Source organism: Echiichthys vipera (assembly GCF_963691815.1).
Source record: "Echiichthys vipera genome assembly, chromosome: 1".
Taxonomy (NCBI): domain Eukaryota; kingdom Metazoa; phylum Chordata; class Actinopteri; order Perciformes; family Trachinidae; genus Echiichthys; species Echiichthys vipera.
This window is the reverse complement of record NC_139826.1, coordinates 3,675,402-3,696,335: the sequence shown is the minus strand read 5'-3', so window position 1 is coordinate 3,696,335 and position 20,934 is coordinate 3,675,402. Positions and strand designations below refer to the sequence as shown.

The 20,934-nt window shown below is 41.1% G+C and overlaps 1 protein-coding gene across 1 annotated transcript in view; it reads right to left on the bottom strand.

The window, feature by feature from the left end:
- Positions 1 to 462: 462 nt before the first annotated feature.
- Positions 463 to 20,934, bottom strand: part of il16 (interleukin 16) — a 74,383-nt gene continuing 53,911 nt past the window's right edge. Inside the window, exons 16-26 of the mRNA XM_083932678.1 lie at positions 19,840 to 20,063; positions 19,583 to 19,720; positions 17,420 to 17,572; positions 12,950 to 13,046; positions 9,020 to 10,191; positions 7,886 to 8,037; positions 7,482 to 7,647; positions 4,768 to 4,869; positions 3,677 to 3,908; positions 3,362 to 3,505; positions 463 to 2,819 (exon numbers count right to left, since the gene is read on the bottom strand). Of these exons, the coding sequence (XP_083788804.1) occupies positions 2,638 to 2,819; positions 3,362 to 3,505; positions 3,677 to 3,908; positions 4,768 to 4,869; positions 7,482 to 7,647; positions 7,886 to 8,037; positions 9,020 to 10,191; positions 12,950 to 13,046; positions 17,420 to 17,572; positions 19,583 to 19,720; positions 19,840 to 20,063 (2,762 nt within the window). The 3' untranslated portion in view covers positions 463 to 2,637. The remainder of the gene's footprint in view (positions 2,820 to 3,361; positions 3,506 to 3,676; positions 3,909 to 4,767; positions 4,870 to 7,481; positions 7,648 to 7,885; positions 8,038 to 9,019; positions 10,192 to 12,949; positions 13,047 to 17,419; positions 17,573 to 19,582; positions 19,721 to 19,839; positions 20,064 to 20,934) is intronic.

The following is a 20,934-nucleotide window of genomic DNA, read 5'->3' as shown; positions in this document are numbered from 1 at the left end:
TTAGGTTGTGACCTCTTGACGAATAAGACCAAATATCCAGAGTTAACTTCTGTAATTGATTTGAGATTCTGATAATAATCCAAAGTTCCTTACGTGTGTTGTTCTGACAAGGCTTCTCCTGTGTTACACTCGCTGCAGGTTGTCCGGAGTGCAGACTGTCTTGGGTAATTGAATGAAAATGATACATGTCAGATGTTTCTTATTTACTCCTCTTACTGAGTTTGAGTTTACTGAGAGATGTCTAGTCAGGACACATGAAACTGTTTATCTTGTACTGTTCTGCACCCAGTTAGTTTTGTATTTCACCAGCATTAAACTGATTAATAAGAACATCTTGTTGTCCATCACGGCTCTTCTTCAGTCCTGTATAACAGACACTACAAATCATTCTTCAGCTGCCTACACACTTGAGAGTGAAATATCAGACAGGAACAGTTTTTATTTTGAATTCTTACAGCAGACAGAAAGTGACTTCAAAACGTACCGTTATAGTAAACATTTGTGTTGTGGTTACATACAGACATTCTATGGCATTATATTTGTGTCTTAATCCCGAGTGTGCAATGGGACGTTATGAGCACAGAAAACAACTGAACAGAAGTTATATTATGTAGGGAAAGTATTCTCACAGACTGTTAAATTGAATCTGTGTTGTGCTTGATGTCATTTAAAATATGAAAACACCCTGTTTCAAATTCCATGCTCAGTTATTTTGTTGATGGATAATATTTTTGAATTATTAGAGCATAGTGAGTGATTTCTCTACAGAAATTCAATGTTTGCAGTTTTTTTTTTCTGAGCACAAGATGTCCCATTGCATGCTCAGAAATGAAACACAAATGCAACTCTGGAACTTAATGAAAATTTTAAATGAAAAGATAAAAAGATAAATTCTGTTATGATTTTTGTTATAAATAAAATTGAATTAACATTCCAGTCCACAAAAGTGCTCAACACTGTTCTGGTTCCACATACATACGGACACTTTCACTGCTGAGGAAAATAGACCTTTGCTCCAATATCGATACTCCTTTTTACATGGTTGCATATCTGTCTCAGTCTGTCTGTCATCCCATTATAGACTAAACATACAGTTGCATTAAAAACAACACCTAATGGACACCTGCACTTCAAACACATCACATCACAGTGTTCTGGGGTTGAATTGTTGTGTCAGGTGTTCTTTTCTTGTCCCTGCAGTTCTTCCCTTCAGATATGTGCAGATGTCTGAACAGACAGACGTTTTATAGACTACAACAATGATTAGTGAGGCAGCTGCTGTAGCAAGGGCGGGATATCAGGGACCACCTGCCTCACCTTAGCATATGTTAAAGGACTCACACGGCCTGATTGGTTGCTTGCTGTTTTGTACTGTGGTCGAGCTGTAAAAAGACTTGGTACACATTGCTACTTTAAAAATAATTTAGTATAACCTAAATAATTTAGCAGTCTTTTTAATAGGAGCTTTGATTGCATCTTACTGAGCCAGAGTTTTGACTAATATAAACTTATATAGAGATGGTGAACTAAGAACAGCTTTCAAATGTGGCCCAAAAGGCTTAAAATGTAATCCCGGTGTAAAATGATCCCAGGGTCTTTTTTTTGGCAAATTTGGTCATCAAATAAGCCATCGAGATTCATTTTTTTGTGTATGAACTATTAACATTGAAATCCGGTAGAGTCGCTACAATACCAGCAGTAGCTGGTAGCCGTCTGTTAGCTAACAGTGATTAGCTCGGGGCAGCACGTTGAAGGCATTAAAACGTCTTTTTTAACCACTAATACTGCTGAAAATAACAGCAAATTTCTGCAGTAGCATGAGAAGAGTCCTTACACATAAAACAAAGCACCAACAATGCAGTTAGTGAACCCAGAGTTTATTAAAAGAGTGTTTTAAAGACTTTGAGAGGAGCTGGTATGGGGGCCAGTAGGTAAGTCCATTCAATTGGATTACCAAAATCAATCCCAAAGGAAGGAGCCCATTGGTGCTTTGTTTTCTGTGTAAGGACTCTCTCTTCTCATGCTGCTGCAGAGGTTTGCTGTTATTTTAAGCCGTATTAGTGGTTAAAAAAGACGTTTGAATGCCATCACGTGCTGCCCCAAGCTAATCAGTGTTAGCCACGTCCGACTGTTAGCGACTACCAGGATTTTTCCGTTAATCGTTTATACACTAAAAAAATTGTTTTGATGGCTTATTTGATGACAGAATTCGGCAAAAAAAGACCCTGGGATGATTTTACACCGGAAATGCGCTTTAACTCATGGATGTGAGGGTGTCGGACAGAACAAACTCATTCAATGACCCATCGTGCATTGGAATAAACTAATACACAACACACAAATTACTATTTTGTCCTCTCAAATTACTTAGTACATAGCATTAAACATATTAACATTTTAACAATATGTTGAAGGGATGTCAAAGGCAACAAAACTTAAAAAAAAAAAGTATATCCTCATATCTGTCTAAAATCAAAACAGAACTGCATTAAATCAAAGCAGATTTATTGTTCATGGCCTAACAGGACACTTACTGGGCTCTGTGCTCTACAGCTCAGATCCTAAGGTGGAGAATACCTGATTTTTATTAGACTGAGTCAACATCACAAGTGCCATTGTTGCTTTTCTTAGGCCTGTTCATTTGGAAGTGTCTCCCAGCAGCTGCGTGCTCCTCCTCCTGATGACCGCTGTGACGGCTCCTTCAGGTAAAGCCTTGATCATGTTCCAGGCCTCGAAGCGAGTCATGTCCTGCAGACTGATTCCCTGGACCTGCAGCAGTTCATCTCCGTGCTGCAGACCGCTCTGCTCTGCTGCTCCACCTGAAACACACACGTACACACGTGTGCACTCAGTGTTGGGCTCTAGATCTAACCGTTAACTGGTCTACAGACGTGTTTTTATTTCACAATAAACCAAAGAATAAGAACGACCGAACATTTATCTCATATATATGACCTGTAAGAATATTATGCCACCATATTATTATTGTATTGTTTTGTTGTTACTATAGCAGTTTATTTATTATTTATTAATTTATGTTGTCACTTACCATTGTGTCTTGCCACTTTACTAATTGTGTCTTGTCTAGTCTAGTCATGTGAAGAATTGACAATCAAGCTGACTTTGACTTGACTTTGTCTAATCTTGTGTTGAAAAAAAAACATTTGAGATCAGACAGTGAGGGAATCATCTGTTCATCAAATGAAATGTCAAATGTCACAAACAATGTCATCAAAACTGTGTCTCCTTTCTTTCATTGATTGATTTGAAGAAATAAATCAACTTCCTGTCCATTTAAAAATGATAAAGAAGGACTTGAAATGGTTTCGTCGTAAGTCTAATGAAAACATACAAAGTGTACCTTTCGAGATCCTGTTGATGACTAAAGGTCTGTCTCCATGGATCGAACCTTTTCCTCCCTCCAGAGTAAAGCCAACTCCTGCAGCTCCTTTCTCAAGCTCCACACTCTCCGGAGCTCCCAGCTCCTCCACTGCTACACTAAACACTATGAACAAAACAGCAAATACAGACCACACATCTCTATTGTACAGCTGATATAAACATGTGTAATCTAGCTTTTCTGGGGCGTACACTGAAAAGCCTGCACCACTGGAAATGTGGAGAGGCTCAAACAGTTGAGGTGCTGGGACTGCACCCCTGTGTCTTGTGGACTCACCTGCAGGGTTGGGGTCTTCGCTCCTGCAGCTGCCGACCTCTCTTCCTTCCTCCTCTGCTCTCTTGCAGATGACCACAACAGCCAGCTTCAGGCTGCGGGCCTGACGCAGAGCAGTGGTGGCATCAGCGTGTGTGACACCGCTCAGTGTTTGTCCATTTATAGACAACACCTCATCTCCTTTCTGGATGGTGCCCTCCTGAGCTGCCAGGCCTCTCGGAAACACTCTGTGGACCTGGACAGAACACACACACACACACACACACACACACACACACACACACACACACACACACACACACACACACACACACACACACACACACACACACACACACACACACACACACACACACACACACACACACACACACACACACACACACACACACACACACATTCAAAGAGTGTATGCACAGTGTCTGTACAGTTGGCTGAGTACAAGACCTGGGCCTGTATTCCCAAAACAACTGAAGGCTAAAAGTAGCTGCTAACTTGCTGATTTAGGAGTAACTCTTTTTTTTTTTTTAATGGCCGTGTCCTATGATCATGTCACATCTTTGAGTATTTCAGTGTTTGAGTGCTAAAAGCAGCTCCTAAATCTGTGAAATCTCAGAAGTAATCAGGAGGACTCCTAAGTCGCTTAGAGACAATCACAAATAATCCTAAAGTTATATTTTCTCAAAATAACACATTAATTAAATCTGTTCTTTAGTTTCTTCTAAATCAGCAAGTCCTTTAAAGTCATTTTTGGCCTGAAGGTGTTTTGGGAATACATGCCCAGGTCCAAATGAAAATGTCTCCAGTGTGTCATATTTATTAAAAAAATAGCAGAGATTTAGAATGAGATGTCTCAAAACCTGGACAAATGAAACCACATCTGTATGGAAACATCCCACTTGATGAACACTGAGGAAACTAAGGGCTCCTAACACACACCCTGGGTTGTAGTGAAAGACTGCCACCCACTGGCCATCTGAGCTAATGTTGACATATGTACAGTAAGTGAATGAAACTGTTAGAATCCATAAATCCACACTGTCCTCATCATGGAGGAGCTAACTCTGTACAAGTGTGTGGTGAGTGATGCTTACTGTAGGAGCTTTGCTCTCCAGATCAGAGCCTCCAGCGATGCTGAAGCCCAGCCCAGCCCCCTCCTCTTTGTGCAGGATCACCACATGGATGTCCACCAGTTGCTGTGGACAAACAGGCAGAGTTACCTCCGCAGTTGGGATAAGTTTAAAGGGAACAGGGGTGTGAAATCCTGTGAGGGGTTGCTGTACATAGAAAACAGCAAACATCTTTAAACTGAGGCACCATGTGTTTCACCTGTAAACAGAAGGATATCAGTGTGGTGCTTAATATACAGCAGATGTTGAGCCCACACAGTAAATGTATTCATATTTCATTATGCTGACACAGCCAATGGTTCATACAGTCACCAGGGGGCAGAGTTGGCTCACATTACTTTGAAATGCAGTCAGTTACTGAACACAAATTCCATGTCAATTTTTGTATCCATTGGATCACAAAGAAATGTAATCCAATACTGAAAACAAATACCTTTAGATCACTTTTGGATAACTTTTAAATCAGACATTACACCTTACTTTAGCAGAATGCAACCACAGCAACTTGAGTCCCACATTTTATTTATACATCTCAAATAATTTACTATGCAAATAAAATAATGTAGCATATTCAGTATTTACAGTTGGTAAAATCAAACAACTCTCGCATACAGCACTGACACAAACTACAGGTGTGTGTACTCTACAACATATGGAAGTTTACTTATGGAATTATTTATGATTACAATTTTAGTTACATCTGAACAATTTCTGCAAAACCTAAGGCTATGTTTCATTTTTGTTGCTTTGCATGGTTTACTTGTGCACTAGCACCGTCTTTTTCTCTCCACAAACAACTGTTTGATACTATTCTGATGCTTCTGATTGGTTCTCCTGCCATGTTTAAAATTACAGCACCAGTGGCCACTCCTTTGCCATTTCACTTGCCTCTGGAGCATAGTCCTAGCGGTAACACAGTTGCGACGGTCAAAACGCATTCCAGTGCTGGAGGTATAAAAAACATTACGTGCAGATATCAGATAAAGTACGTAGATATAATTGTGCAATATAAAGAATGTTTGCCTGCTGTCAAGATGTTGTCGGCTTTCACGCACTCCATGTCCAACCTTAAAGTGAAACTCTGGTGTAAAATCGTCCCTGGTTCTTTTTCGGCAAATACATTCATCAAATAAGCCATCGAGACAATTTTTTCTGTGTAACAACTATTAACAGAGATATCCTGTGGAGTGGCTAACAGCCGAATGATGCTAACACTGATTAGTTTGGGGCAGCACGGTGAAGGCATTAAAATGTCTTTTTTAACCACTAATACTGCGAAAAATATCGCAGCATGAGAAGAGTCCTTACACAGAAAACAAAGCACCAATGGGCTCCTTTCTTTTGGATTGACTTTGGTTATTGACTTGAATGGACTTTACTATAAGAGGAGCTTGTACAGGGGCCAGTAGGTAAGTCTTTAAAACACTCTTTTAATAAACTCTGGGTTCACTAACTACGCTGTTGGTGCTTTGTTCTATAAAATCATTAATAAAGGATTTAATGCTGAAATTGGTAACTTCCTGTAAAACACTGTTTTTTCATATTTGCTGAAACTGTCACTATATTCTTACAGCACAGTGAGACAGACCATCTGTGCAACAGTCATGTCTCTCTCTCTCTCTCTCTGTGCTCCTAATGGAATCTGTTAGATCCACTGCACCTGACCGACTACCAATCAGAGCAGAGGGGTCTTTGCGTCAACGACTGCTCTGAAATCTGATCAAACTGTGAAACTAGACAGAACTGATCAAACATGAATAAAGATTCTCTTACTGTATTAAATCCTTTCGGAAACATATTTTACTGTTTAGCTGAAAAATGAGAAAGTTTGTCTGGCCAGATGGTTGGTGGGCTTGGTTTTGATTCGATTTGGTCACAAACGTTCAGAGCAGTCATTGACACAGAGACTCCTCTGCTCTGATTGGTTGTTTAAGGCCAGTTGTGGTGGGATCTAGCAGATGCCATTAGGAGCAGACAGAGAGGACTCTGGGAGCAGACAGGAACAGAAGGTGGAGGTAGAGACACATGACTGTTTCACGGATCATCTATTTAACTCTGTTATCAGGATATATGACAGTTTCAGCAAATGTGAAAAAAATGTTTTTGTTTCATAGAAAGCTACTGACTTCAGCTTTATGGCCAATTACCTTTAATACCTGCAGTACACATTTGAAAACGATTTTACTATAAAATAAGTGACAAAATATGAATCAATTTGAAGCTGCTTCAATCTAATAATTATTCATATTGAAATATTAGTTACAGTATAATTGTTATTCCTACTCTAACTTATTCAAAATTAGCAAAGATTTTGGATTCAAAGGACTTTCTGCAGTGCATGGAAAATCCACCAGGAGCAGATCACATGTAACACAATAGGTTTTCAGGCTGTTTGAGGAAAGAAATGATCATGTGGATGACATAGATGCTCCAGAAAATCATGTCAAATATGAATAGAGTTATAGAGCTAACATAGCAGGTACCATTGGTGGCTGGTCAAAATTACAAGTGGATTGATGGAGGATGGACGCATGGCCTGAGTATTTCTAAAATCCTGACTGTTGCCCTGAAGTATATTTTAGTGTTGAAGTTTTTCTATGCATGCAAGGGATCTGTAATGTGTTTGCAGTTTAACAATGTAATACATTACATTGTTATAGTTTTTCCAGTTTTATTACCTTCAGCGTCTCTTCACCCAGAGCTTTGACTTCCTGGATCATCCTGTGTATTTCCTGTGAGGGGATGGCTGAGATGACAGAGTGAGCATTAGCAGAAGTGACTAATGCCTCGTCGGGAAGTCCCCGCTCCCCTCGCTCAATGGTGCACTCCCTCAGTGTGGCCAAGCTGTGTTTGAAATGATAAAAATACATTTGAGATGAGGTGGTCACTCTGAGTATCGTGTATGCCAGAAATGTATGACTGTGCTGTCTTTAACATCACTTCTGACTATTAAAAACTTTACACTGCTTCTCTGCTCACAGGAAGTGAATTAAAAAAAAACCTGAACCACTTCCTTATGAATATAAAAAAGGCACAGCGACAGCGAGTCCCTATGAAACCCAATGCTCTCTGTGGAAGCTACCTGACAGAGAATCCTCTCTCAGTGCTGTCCAGGGTGTGCTCTGACTCCTGGGGGTCAGTCAAACCCACTGCAGAGGGGTCCTGCAGGTCTGGGGAGTAAGGGGTTCCATGGCAGGGGTACATGGGTAGAGAGCGCATCAATGCCTGTGACACCTGCAACAAAAACCACATATTAAAATAGAATACGATACAATTCAAATATAGTTAATAGTGTGCCAAACATACTGCGAGGACAATTAGATTAGAAATAAAAAGATAACACAGTGAGCAAAATTTCTAATTTCAGTTATGGGTATAGTAAGTCAAAATTTAGAAAATACGTAAAGCGCCAAAACATATTGAGAGAAAGAAAGAAAAATTGAAATACATCAAGGGAAATGTGAAATTTCAAATGCAAAGAATTTTCCAAAAGAAAATGTATGTCAGTCATGTGACAAATATGTGTTGTATTGACATTAGAGTCTGGAGTTTTCATCAAGGCAGTGTGTCACACTCCGTTCACTGCAGGTCTTAATACACAATTCTGATTTATTGCTCAAATCCGATCCGTACCGAAAAAAAGGGCATGTATGTGACCTTGGGGGGAGGGAGATACTTCCATCTGATTGTCGTAGACCTCCAAGGAGAAGTGAGAGCCAGAGGCTAGCTGTCACTCAAGAGACCATGCCCCTAATTATTCATAAACTTTAACCTCCAATAAAATAAAACCCAGCCTTAAATAGGTTTAATTATACTGTGAAAACAACCTGTTTAACATGGAGGTAAATGAGAAACTGCTCTATTATGAAACCTGCTCGGAGAACACTGAGAGAACTGCAGTTTTTGGCACTTCCTTATTGGATCAACCAGGAAGTCGCTGTGGTGGGGGCTTGTGTAGGAAGTAGGGGAGCAGGAATGCTTACCTCTAAATAAAGTGATTTAGATCATCTGGATAAATGGTTGTTTGTTGTTTGCTTAATCTCTGTGATAGAATGGTTGTGTTTGTTGACCAACTGTTCAAAGATCGAATTGTTAGAATGGATGGAAATTGTTGTCAAAACTACTAAAAAGGAATACAGAAACTGGAACTGGTCTTAAAATAATGTTCACATGACAAATACAATACATTACCGTGGTTCTTCACATGAGACATTACCTGGTTACTGAAGGCGAGGATCTTCCCTAAACTCTCTCCCTCCAGGCCTCTCAGGGGGTTACTGTCTGCGGCCGGAGCAGCAGTCAGAGTGGAGCTCAGCAGATTTCCTTGGTTCTGTGCTTCATCATCCTCCAGCCCTTCTGGAGGACTTTCCCCTTCAGCCTGGTTGGATGTCACAGATGTGGAAGGAGCTAGGACTTTGCTCTCTGTGGACCTGTAAAGATCCACTCTCTCTAGGTCAGACTCCTGTTTGGATGGAAAGACATTTCTGTCCACAAGCACTAGAGCTGAATGAGAATCATGCATCCCTGAGTCCAGATGTGTGCTGATGCTGTCAGACAGCGGGAGGTCTGTGGGGGATTGGACGAAGGGAGGTTCATCTTCAGTGGACTTGGCGGCTGTTCTTTGACTACAGGCTTCAAAGGTGGAGGAGGTGATAGCGGAAAGTGTAGCACAGACATTTGTGTCTGTCTCTCTAACAGATGCAGACTGGTTTACCTGGATCTCTTCTGGGGTTTTATGTTCATCCTTCCTGCAATCTCCATGTGAGGCAGAGTGACTCCTGGACTCTTTCTCCAGAAAAGGACAGGTGGAAGGGGCCACAGGCCTCCTGTTTCCCCCCTTCTCTGGACCCTCTGGACTGGAAAAACTCTCAAATGAGTGGATCTTTTGTTTGATTGACAGGTTGGCTGCAGATGAGGCGGATCTGACCCCAAAGTTTCTGCTGGAGCCCACGGCGGGCCTCTGCTCGGCTGGTTTAGCTTGCTTCTTGTGGTCCTGCTCATGCCGAATTTTCCTCAGACTCTGGCGAAACCAGGCAGGCTTAGGTGCCACCGGGGGTGCCATCTTTGTTCCTGGTGGAGATTCAGATGTTTCTTCAGGAGTCACATTGGATGGATGATCTGAGTTCAGATCCGTGGCTGTGCCATTGAGCTCAGGCGTGTTCTCTTGGTCACTCATGGTTGCAGGCTGGCTATGGATGTTGATACGATGCGTTCTGTCTGCAGCGTGGTGGCTGTGATGGCGGTGGGTCTTGGGCAACTCTTCGGGAGAACTGTCTGAAAAGCGCACCCAGGGATCCTGAAGAACTTCCTGGGTATGTTGGTCAATACGAGCCTGTCTCCTCAGAGCTGCTCTCTTTGGCTGTGAGCAGAGCACAGCTGATGAGTCACCTGCCCACACAACACAGAGGGACGCAGAAAAGACTGAGAGGTGGTCGGGCACGGTCCAACAGAAAGATCTAATGAATCCATTAGTACCATGTCATGCTATCTAGTAGAGCTAAATAACACTCCAACGTTAGGCTACATTTTGCCAATGTAAAACTGTCATGTCCATTTTCCCAGGGGTCCTTTGACCTCTGACCTCAAGATATGTGAATGAAAATGGGTTCTATGTGTACCCACAAGTCTTCCTTTTACATGAGCATCTAATTGGCATTAAAGGAACAGCACTGAGCTGGTTATAGTCACAGGGTTCTGTCCTTGGACCGATTCTATTCATCTTATATATGCTTCCCTTAGGAAATATTATAAGGAAGCACTCCTTAAAACTTTCATTGTCATGCTGATGATACACAATTATATTTGTCGATCAAACCAGAAGAAACAGATCAGTTAGATAAACTTTAAATGTGCATTAAGGAAATAAAAAGCTGGATGACCTGCAATTTTTCTGATGTTGAACTCGGATAAAACTGAAGTTATCATACTTGGCCCCGAAGGCCTCCGAAACTCAATAGCTAAAGATATTGTTACTCTGAATGATGTTGTGTTGCCCTCCAGCACCACAGTAAGGAATCTGGGTGTTATTTTTGATCAGGATATGTCCTTCGATTCTCACATAAAACTAACGACAAGGACTGCATATTTTCACCTGCGTAATATTGCAAAAATTAGGAACATTGTGTCTCAGAAAGATGCAGAGAAACTTGTCCATGCATTTGTTACTTCTAGGCTGGACTACTGCAACTCCTTATTATCAGGCTGCTCCAATAAGTCTGTTAAGAGTCTCCAGTTGGTCCAAAATGCTGCAGCTCGTGTACTAACTAAAACAAATCGAAGAGAACATATTTCTCATGTTTTAGTTTCTTTGCACTGGCTACCTGTAAAATCTAGAATAGAATATAAAATCCTTCTCCTTACGTACAAAGCTCATATTGGTCAGGCTCTGTCGTATCTTAAAGAGCTCATAGTACCGTATTACCCGACTAGATCGCTGCGCTCTGAGAATGCAGGGCTACTTGTCGTACCTAGAGTCTCCAAAAGTAGAATGGGAGGCAGAGCCTTCAGCTACCAAACTCCTCTCCTGTGAAACAAACTCCCAAGTGTTATTCGGGAGGTAGACACTGTCCCCTTATTTAAGAGTAAACTTAAAACTTTCCTTTTTGATAAAGCTTACAGCTAGGACTTACGAGCCTTCAGCTATGTTGTTATTTTTAAAGCTGAGTTTGTTCTGCTTAATGATGCTGCTATAGGCCTAGTCTGCCGGGGATAATACTTTTCCTGATACTCTGAGCTTCTCTCCTCTCTGTCTGTATCATTCATGTCTCATCAATGCATGTTACTAATTCAGCTTCTTCCCCGGAGTTGTTTGTGCTTTTTCGTCTCGCAGGTCTCTGCTGATCGTGGTGGTGCCTGCTGCCGTGGTCCTGTATGACGCTTCCTGCTGCTATTATCACTGTTACTCATATATACTATCACTAGTTTAATAAACTCTAAAATTTGTAGCCATAAAAACACCATCAGTCTAGTAGGTCATTGATCATGTTTGCTGCCATAATTACTATTATTTTTATAATCTATCACCTTAGCTGTGCTTGTTTCCACATTTCTGTTGTATTAACTGCCTTAACATATAAGTCATATTCACATTACAATAGATATTATTATAGTTACTGTTACGCTTTGGTCTGTCTGTCTCTCTCTGTCCATCTGTGCATCTTTTCCATCTTTCTCTCTCCTTTTCTTCCTCCCCAACCGGTCAAGAAAGATGGCTGTCCTCCACAGAGCTGGGTCTGTCCCACGTTCCTGCCTGTTACAGGGAAGGTTTTCGTTGCCACCTTACTCTACGGAGGAATTGTTTGGTCTATGTAAATCATAAATAAGTCATAGAGTGTGGTCTTTACCTACTCTGTGAAGTGTCCTGAGATAACTTTTGTTATGATTTGACACTATAAATAAAATGTAATTGAATTGAATTGACATGTCCACTTTCTAATAATCCAGACAGTTTGGTACAAGAACATGCAGTTTTTCTCCTGCAGTATAAATGTGATATTTTGTCCAATTCTGAAATGGAGTATTGTAATATTTCTGCATACTGGGGTTCATAAAAAGTGTTAAATGTCATAAATTTGGTCTGATTCTATTGACTTGACTTGTATTCATGTGTGATGATGTTAATCCTCATAGTAGTGAGAGTATTTTAGTCAAAACTGATCTGTTGTGACCTCTGTGACCTGGATACTGACAATACAGAGGTTTCTGAGCAGTTTACTCAACACAAGTGCTTTTTCTATGGTGTATGGAGTGGAGGAGGTTAAAACCAGATTAGCATTCTACAGCTGTGCTAGAGGCTCTGTGAGGCTGTAGTAAGCCAGCGGTGCTTTGAACTAAATGCTACTTTCAGTATATGTATATGCAGGTGTAATGTTAAGCCCTGACACCTTTGGTGCAACTAAAGGAGGTGGTCATCAACGCGCCTGCAGCCCCAGTTGGACTCCATCATCTGACTGAATTGCATTTACTGACAAATAAAAACCCGCCTCAAACAGGAAATGACCCTCAGTTACTTTCCACTGAAATACTGATAACCACAACACCAGAATCAGCTTGTTGTGAAATTATTGAATCGACTGCCTGATGAATGAGTTAGTTCTGAAGTTGCATTCAGGTGCTTAAATGTAAGATAATGCTACTTGCGTCCTACCTGTGTGTAGTCTGCTGTTGGTGCAGGGTGCAGTATCTGAATGAGTGAAATCTTCTGTGGTCCCCTCCGACTGTTCTCTTAGTCGTTCTCCTTCCTGCTGCACAAACAGGAAGTATTGTGTCATGACAGCTTCTCTAACATTAACCAAAGAGAGGTGCAATAATGCACCCTGCTTCCGCTCAGACACTCATCCACATCACTGTAACTGCTTTCACACCTTTTGATTCAGTCAGTTACAGGCAAATAAACCTAACTAGCATGTCAATTTGTGAGGAGGGGGAACCTTGTCCAAAGGAGGGCTGGGTACAGGTGGGGTGGTTTCCACAGTCCTCTGTGTTAACAGTTTTGATAGGGACTATTTATTCAGTAGAGAGTTGTTGAAGTGAAAACTACTGTCATTGTGTTCTGTGGCTGGTTGTTCAGAGTAACAATGGCACTGTTTCATTTTTAATGCTTTAATTCCATTCACTGCCATGGTATCTGTGGGATTTAGGAGACAGATATCTCAGATATCTAAATGGCCAGATACCACTCGGTCAGGTTATTTTCATTTATCGTTTTTATTTATTGGTCATTTTGATAAACTGACCCTGTAAATGTATTTGATGAAAAAACACTGACCTCTGCGAAGCACTGTGAAGTTACAAACAACAGCTTCAAATCTTATTGCATTTAAGCAGTAAAACTGAAAATCTACAGTTATAATGACAGGTCAGGAAAAGTGTGAGAGCTGGCAGCACAGTGACACTGAAGGACAAGAAGCTGAGCTCCTAATTGGTGCTATTTGGATGTCAGGAGGCAGAGCTCAGCTCCAGTGAGCTCGGACCAAGTTTAGCCCTGTTTAGCCCCTACTTATGGGAGCATGACATGCACTGCTTTCATGCTAACATGCACACAAACACACACAGATTTGTGTAAAAGCATGCATAATAAGCACAAGCAAGATGGGTATTATAAGCACCATATTATACATGTGTTTGTCTTTTTTTTTTTTTTTTTAAACGTAACTACAATCTTTCCTTAAAGTGAAATTCTGGTGCAAAATCTACCCATGGTGTTTTTTGACATTTACACTTATCAAATGAGCCATCCAGGCGGTTTTTTTCACTTAACAACTATTAACGGAGAAATCCGGGAAAGTCGCTGCTAACACTGATTAACTCGGGACATTACGGCGAACGCATTTAAAGTTGATTTTTTTTTTAACCACTAATACTGCTCAGAATGACACCTCTGCAGTAGCATGAGAAGAATCCTTACACATAAAACAAAGCACCAACAACGTAGTTAGAGAACCCAGAGTTTATTAAATTAAAAATGACCAAAGTCAATCCCAAAGGAAGGAGCCCATTGGTGCTTTGTTTTCTGTGTACGGACTCTTCTCATGCTGCTGCAGAGGTTTGCTGTTATTTTCAGCAGTATTAGTGGTTAAAAAAGACGTTTTAATGCCTTCACCGTACTGCCCCGAAGTCACAAAGTCAGCCACGTCAGGCTGTTAGCGACTCTACCGGATTTCTCCGTTAATAGTTCATACATAAAAAAATTGTCTCAATGGCTTAATTGATGTGTGCAAGTGTCGAAAATGACCATGGAATGACCACTGGAATTAAACTTTAACAGTAACCATGGCGTAGCACAGATTGTAGAGATAAGGAAATTAAAAACCTTTGCATTGAACTTTAAAAAACATCAGTGAGTGAAATTCAGGGAATTCCAGAATAGTACAATTGTTCTTTTCTATTGATAGGGTTGTCCAAGCAACACTTTACAAAAATTCAGTGAATCAGCTGCAATAACAGCCTCCCCTTGGTGTAGTACCAAAGATAAAGCTAGAAAAGTACACTAGTTTAACACAGTAATGTCTATGACAGCGTTACGTTTTAGTAACTCATAAAAAACCATAGGTGTTCAGCATGCTTTCCCCAGCAAAACACTGGATCACTTCACATACATTCCTTAAGAGTAACCTCAGGAGCTTTCGCAAGGCCTTGTACATACTGCTGAAGAGCTGCAGGCAGCGGAATGAGAGGAGTGTGTTCAGAAGAAGCATGATTAGTACACTGTGGGAAACATGATTAATAATATCCCCCCCACACACACACACAGACACACCAGCATCGATGTTCTCAGACATACTTTTACAGTAAGAGCACTGAATTTAGATAATTGATAAATCAAATGAGTTATCTCTGCAGCTTCTCTCACACAGTGCAAGGTTGGTACCGCTGCAGCCAGCACCCTCATGTGTCTTACCCTTATAGTGTCTTTTTTTATTTATGTCATGTAGGACGTGTGAGACTGGTTCCCCTGTGCACATCCCACTTCCTGGTTGGCATCTGAAAGATCCTGATTGGAGCAGCCCCTTGTCTAACTCTCCAATCCGAGAGATGCAATTCAGGGTAAAAGATACCAGACCTCCCTAACCCAAGAACCTTATAGGTGAGTACCAGTGACGTGCGGTCAGGGGAGGCAGGTGAGGCTGTGCCTCCCCTGTCATCATGAGAGGAAAAAGAAACTAAATAATAAAATAACACAAGTAATAATATTTCTACTCTGGACTATGATTTTGGTGTGGTTCTTAATGTATTTTGACCGTTTTTATAGTAAAAATCGCAGAAAATTCTGTATTTCCTATTTAAATAAACAGAGTCTATTCGGAGACGAGAGGTGAGGCACGGACAGCCCTGCCTCCCTCCAGATTGCGCAATCACTCACAAACTGTATTGAGCGCGTGCCCTCTGCGCGTGCTTGTTCCCATTTCTGTTTATGTTTCCAATATGATGGTTGAGGACACTCTTATGAAATAAAAGCATACGTCTTCTTTTCCATGGTGTTCAGTAATGTATTTTACGTATGTGTGTAATATTTACATCTTATTGATGTGACATAAATCCACAGGGGAAATGCTAGGTGAACTCTAACCTGTGTGCAAAAAGTAAACACAAGAAGTGTGCTGTGCAACGCTGTAGAGTTTAGCCACAAGCTGTTATTTCTCGCCTTGAAATTGGAGGATTAATTTCTAAACTAAGAAATTTTTCAAAGCTTGACTTTCAGTCAAAGCAAGAAGTCATTTACAAGTAAAGGTAAGATATACTGCAGTATACAGTGGCACTGGTGTTTTAAAATGGTTTTCAGCATCCTGTTCTCTCCTATTCGCTCCTATTCTCTCATCCTATCATATTGGCATCCTACTGTATGTTTGTAAATCTGACTTGTGAGTCAGTGCCTCCCCAACCCCAACCCTCACTGCACGTCACTGGTGTGTACAAGCAGCTTATGACAACCCAAATTTACTTCTGTTGTTAGTCTGCACTCTCTAGTGGCTGTAGTAATTATCACAGGAGCAAACGAGGAAGTCTGGTTACGTAGTTGTAAAACGCCATGTAAGGAGGGAAAATTGGGGTGGTGGATGGGTTAAACAACCATAGGAGACAGGAATTATGTCACAAGACCATCCTACACTCTGAGCTCAATTGAATTTTACTCGCAGATCAGTCTGGTAACATGCAGCAGGGAAAATTTGTTGCCCAAGTGACCGAACCAGTCAGCAGTGGTTTTGAGACTGATTTAAGTGTGACGCAAAGAGAAGCGACAGCTCAGTGTAAACAACATGGCAGCTTCCGCGGATGAGATGAGCAGCTATTGAGCAAGCTGCTCCCTAACTCTTTTTTCTCTGTGATCCTTCTGTTGAATATGGACCGGGCTCCTGAAATTGTGCCTTTGATCCGTAAATTCACGTTACACAAACGGGAAATATCCTTTACCCACATGTTGTTTACTTTCTGAGCTTTGCCTCCACGCTGTTAATACGTCATAAGCTTTGTTGATCTGATTGGTTGATTGGTTGTATGTTGGGGATAGACAGATAGTTTATCCAATCAGCAACAAGTATTTTCACCTCCTTCCAAAAGATCTCCAAACCAGAGTTCCCAGATGGATATGCTGAGCAAATGAGAATAATGCAAATCAATCCATCTGGCGGAGTCAGGTTAGAAATATGTCCGATGTGAAACCAAAAGGCAACGGTAACCATTTTAATGTAAACCAACATCCACTTCTGACTTATTTTAGTCCGATCCATGATCTCTTTCTAACCCTAACCAAGTATTTTCATTGCCTAAACCTAGAGGAATAATTCAGCTTTTTTTTAACTGTAGTTGTATGAGGTTCTCTCCAAAGTCAGTGTGTTACCTACAGTAGATGACAGTTAGCACACTTTCAGTTTGGAGAAGCAGACAGGAGTACAGAAGCTTCAGCAAAATTGGCTTAAGTCAACTTAAAAAGGTCCAGCTTAATATGCCATGTGTGATATAGTAGATAACCCAGAATCATCCACTAACAGTATATTTATTAATGTGTAAAAAGTGCACTGAGTCAGTAAGGGAGAAAACCCTTAACACCTAAAGCTACTGTAACTCTAACTGTAACTATATCATTGGCTCCTCAGCTGCTGTTTTCAGACTGGTGTACCTGGCAGCTGATGTGTGATGAGGACTCCAGTCCTCCATCTCTAACTGGGGATCCTCCACTGGAGCCACTGGAGTCTCCATTATAACCCTCCTCATTGGTTACATCCTTAGGCCAGCAGTATCGCCGTGGAGCAGCATGCACCCTACATGTGGACTACACACACACACACACACACACACACACACACACACACACACACACACACACACACACACACACACACACACACACACACACACACACACACACACACACACACACACACACACACACACACACACACACACACACACACACACACACACACACACACACACACACACACACACACAACACACTTATTAACAGTATGGAACAACAAGACTAGAAGAGAGTATATGTTGTTGGTCATATTTGACTAAATGATGAAAGAGACAAAGCTGATTGAAGTGACTCTGAACATGGTGGGATTGTTTCCTGCCAGTTAATGACTGATTCCCCCATCTGGTCATTTTATCACTACAGTTTACAGAGGATTTAAAGCTCAAGTGTCTGGCTAACAGCAGCACACTCATGTTTACTGGCAGATGGTGGAACCTTTAGGGTTATAACATGACATTGAATTATTTATTGACCTGATGGCAGTCAGATATCCATTAGGTTAATAGTTGTATCGTTAAACCTTGTATGAATTAGGTAAACCATGTAAACCATGTGTACTTTATTTAGCTGCTGATAAACACAGTTTGCCTATTCATACTTAAAAGATGTGCTTAGGGCAGAAATAACAGTACGTCCATACATGAAATTGTCCTCTGGACTCTTAACTCTTCTGCCAAATGTAGTCTGCAGTTAAGTCATCTTTTGTAAGTGAACAGAAGATGTGTAGACTTAGACAGGACCAGTGGTGAGCTGATGAAACCTTCTTCTACAATAACCTACTCGGAACTCATCAGTTGACTCTTGGTACTAACCTTATTTTAGTAAAAACCTTTTGGATTAACTTATTCTGTTGTTTTTATAGAATTTAAAATAAAAAACTTCTTATCACCCTTATCCTCTAAAGACCCAGTATTTCACTCTGATAGGATGATGGTTTATCTCTTCCTTGTTAAGATCTTCAATCATATCTACTGAAACACAGACAATGGGAATATTGGACACAGTCGATCACAACATATTACTAGACCTTCTGGAAAGCTGGGTGTGACTTTCTGGCACAGCATTGAAATGGTTTGAATCCTTCTTGAAGGACAGGGACTACTTTGTGCCTATAGGTAAATACACATCTGAGCGGGCAAAAAACAAGGCCCCCAAGGCTCCATTGCGGGGCCTCTTCTGTTTATTATCTACATGCTGCCACTGACTCAGATCATGAAAAATAAACAAAATATGTTACCATAGCTACGCAGAAACACAAATATACATAACTATATCACCAGGCGACTATAGTCCAATAAATGCTCTGAGTAGATGCATCGAGCAAATCAACTATTAGATGGTGAAGAATTTTCTCCAATTAAACAAAGAAAAAATTTGGATATTGTTTTTGGAGCCATGGAATTACGATCAAAAGTCAGCACCCAACTTCAAACGGTAATGCCAAAAACCACAAACCAAGCCAGAACCCTAGGTGTAATCATAGACTCAGACCTGAACTTCAACAGCCACATCAAAACAATTACAAAGTCAGCCTATCACCTTAAGAACCTATAGCATTTTATGACCGACCAACTGTACACACATTACCGCTAAGTAAATTCATACTCTCCATCATACACACAGTCACTCTCACTGTTGCTGACAGTGTAACATATCTTAAAGTGGCCCTATTATGTTTTTTCCTGTCCTTTATTTTGTAATATAGTTTGTTTGTGCATGTAAAAGGTCTTCTAAGTAAAAAAAAACGATATTCCACCCCAACCAGAGTTTTCTCCATGGTTGTCTCTCCCTCAGACAGCGCTTTTTTTTTCCTGCCTGAAACACTTCGCTTACATTTTCATTTTTGCCAGTTGTTAAACACATCTTAGTTTGCATGGATGGATGGATGGATGGATGGATGGATGGATGGATGGATGGATGGATGGATGGATGGATGGATGGATGGATGGATGGATGGATGGATGGATGGATGGATGGATGGATGGATGGATGGATGGATGGATGGATGGATGGATGTGGTACCTTGTTGCCCCTGAAGGCCAGATCCAGGGCCTGCTGACTGGACAGGTTGGCAGCAGCAGAGTTGTAGGGGATGTTATAGTCTTCGTCAGGATACACAGGCACTGAAAGTCTGTTGTCAGACCATGTCCCTCTCACAGACTACACGACAGGAATGGGACAAGATAAGATGAGACACACTAGTACACATCCGAAGAGGAGATGACCTGGACTCTGATTGAAAGTTCCATCTCCATATAACCTGTGGCATGCTTGGTTACCTTGGGTGCGTCTAGGCTGTGCATGCGTGTTGATGGGTTATGGTGTGTGTTGTGGAGGTTGTGTTTGGTGAGGCAGTGGTTGTTAGGGTGGCTGTTGGTGTTGTCGCTGCAGGAGCGGGTCATGCTCTTCTGTGCACGTCGAACTGTCTGCTGACTGAAGCTCCTCTCCTGACAATGTTCACATCTCTGCCGGCTGTGAGAGCAGGATTCCAGTCTACGCAGCCCTGGGACCGAAAAAGAAATGAAAAAAATGACAATATAATGAAATAATGATGACCAATGTGCTGTACATTGATGCTGATTAATGTGATTAGTGTTGTTTAGATGACTTTATTATGTCTGACTTTAATGCACTGTCTGAATCGGAGATGTATTGGGAGTGAAGTCTTTAATCACGTGTGCATTACTTATCTCATACACTGTCCATGTCATCATAATAGGCTTATTCCCACTTAATCAATGTGCAGCAGCAAGCCCTTGAAATTTGAATGCTCTTTCTACTGTTTATTGTGTAGTGGTCATAAATGCATGGACCCCCATAGACTTATTTGCATTCTGTAACTCGTACTGCAATAACTCATAAAATAATATATACCTGGCATTTTGAAATATGAATGGAATGTGTACTCAGTACAATCTATTCCCTTCTATAATATTTTTAAAACTTAAAAGGCCACATTGTACTTTTTTTGTGGGAACCTTTCTAAAGTCTTCAACCATAACGATGATGCTGCCATCAAGGCTTCCTTGGATTGATCTTGGAGAGAGATTTAAACATTTACATCAGGAAGCATGTTTGACAAACTGGTGTTTTAACGACGTGGGCAAGACATGGACAGGAGGCGGCAGGGCAGAGGAGCACCTTGTGGCATGGCAGGTGCAACTCCTGGAGCCCTGCAGGTGGATGGATGAACATGGACCTGCCTTCCCATGGAGCTAACGTTAGCCATCTGCAACTAAGTTATAGTTTCAGTGTCCTGAACCCAGTGACAGTCAGACCATGCCTCTGATGAGGAGTCTGTTGTCACTAAAATGGTGGACTGGCAGACGTATCAGAATGCTAAGTGTCGTTAGCATCTTTTCTCAAGTTTCTGT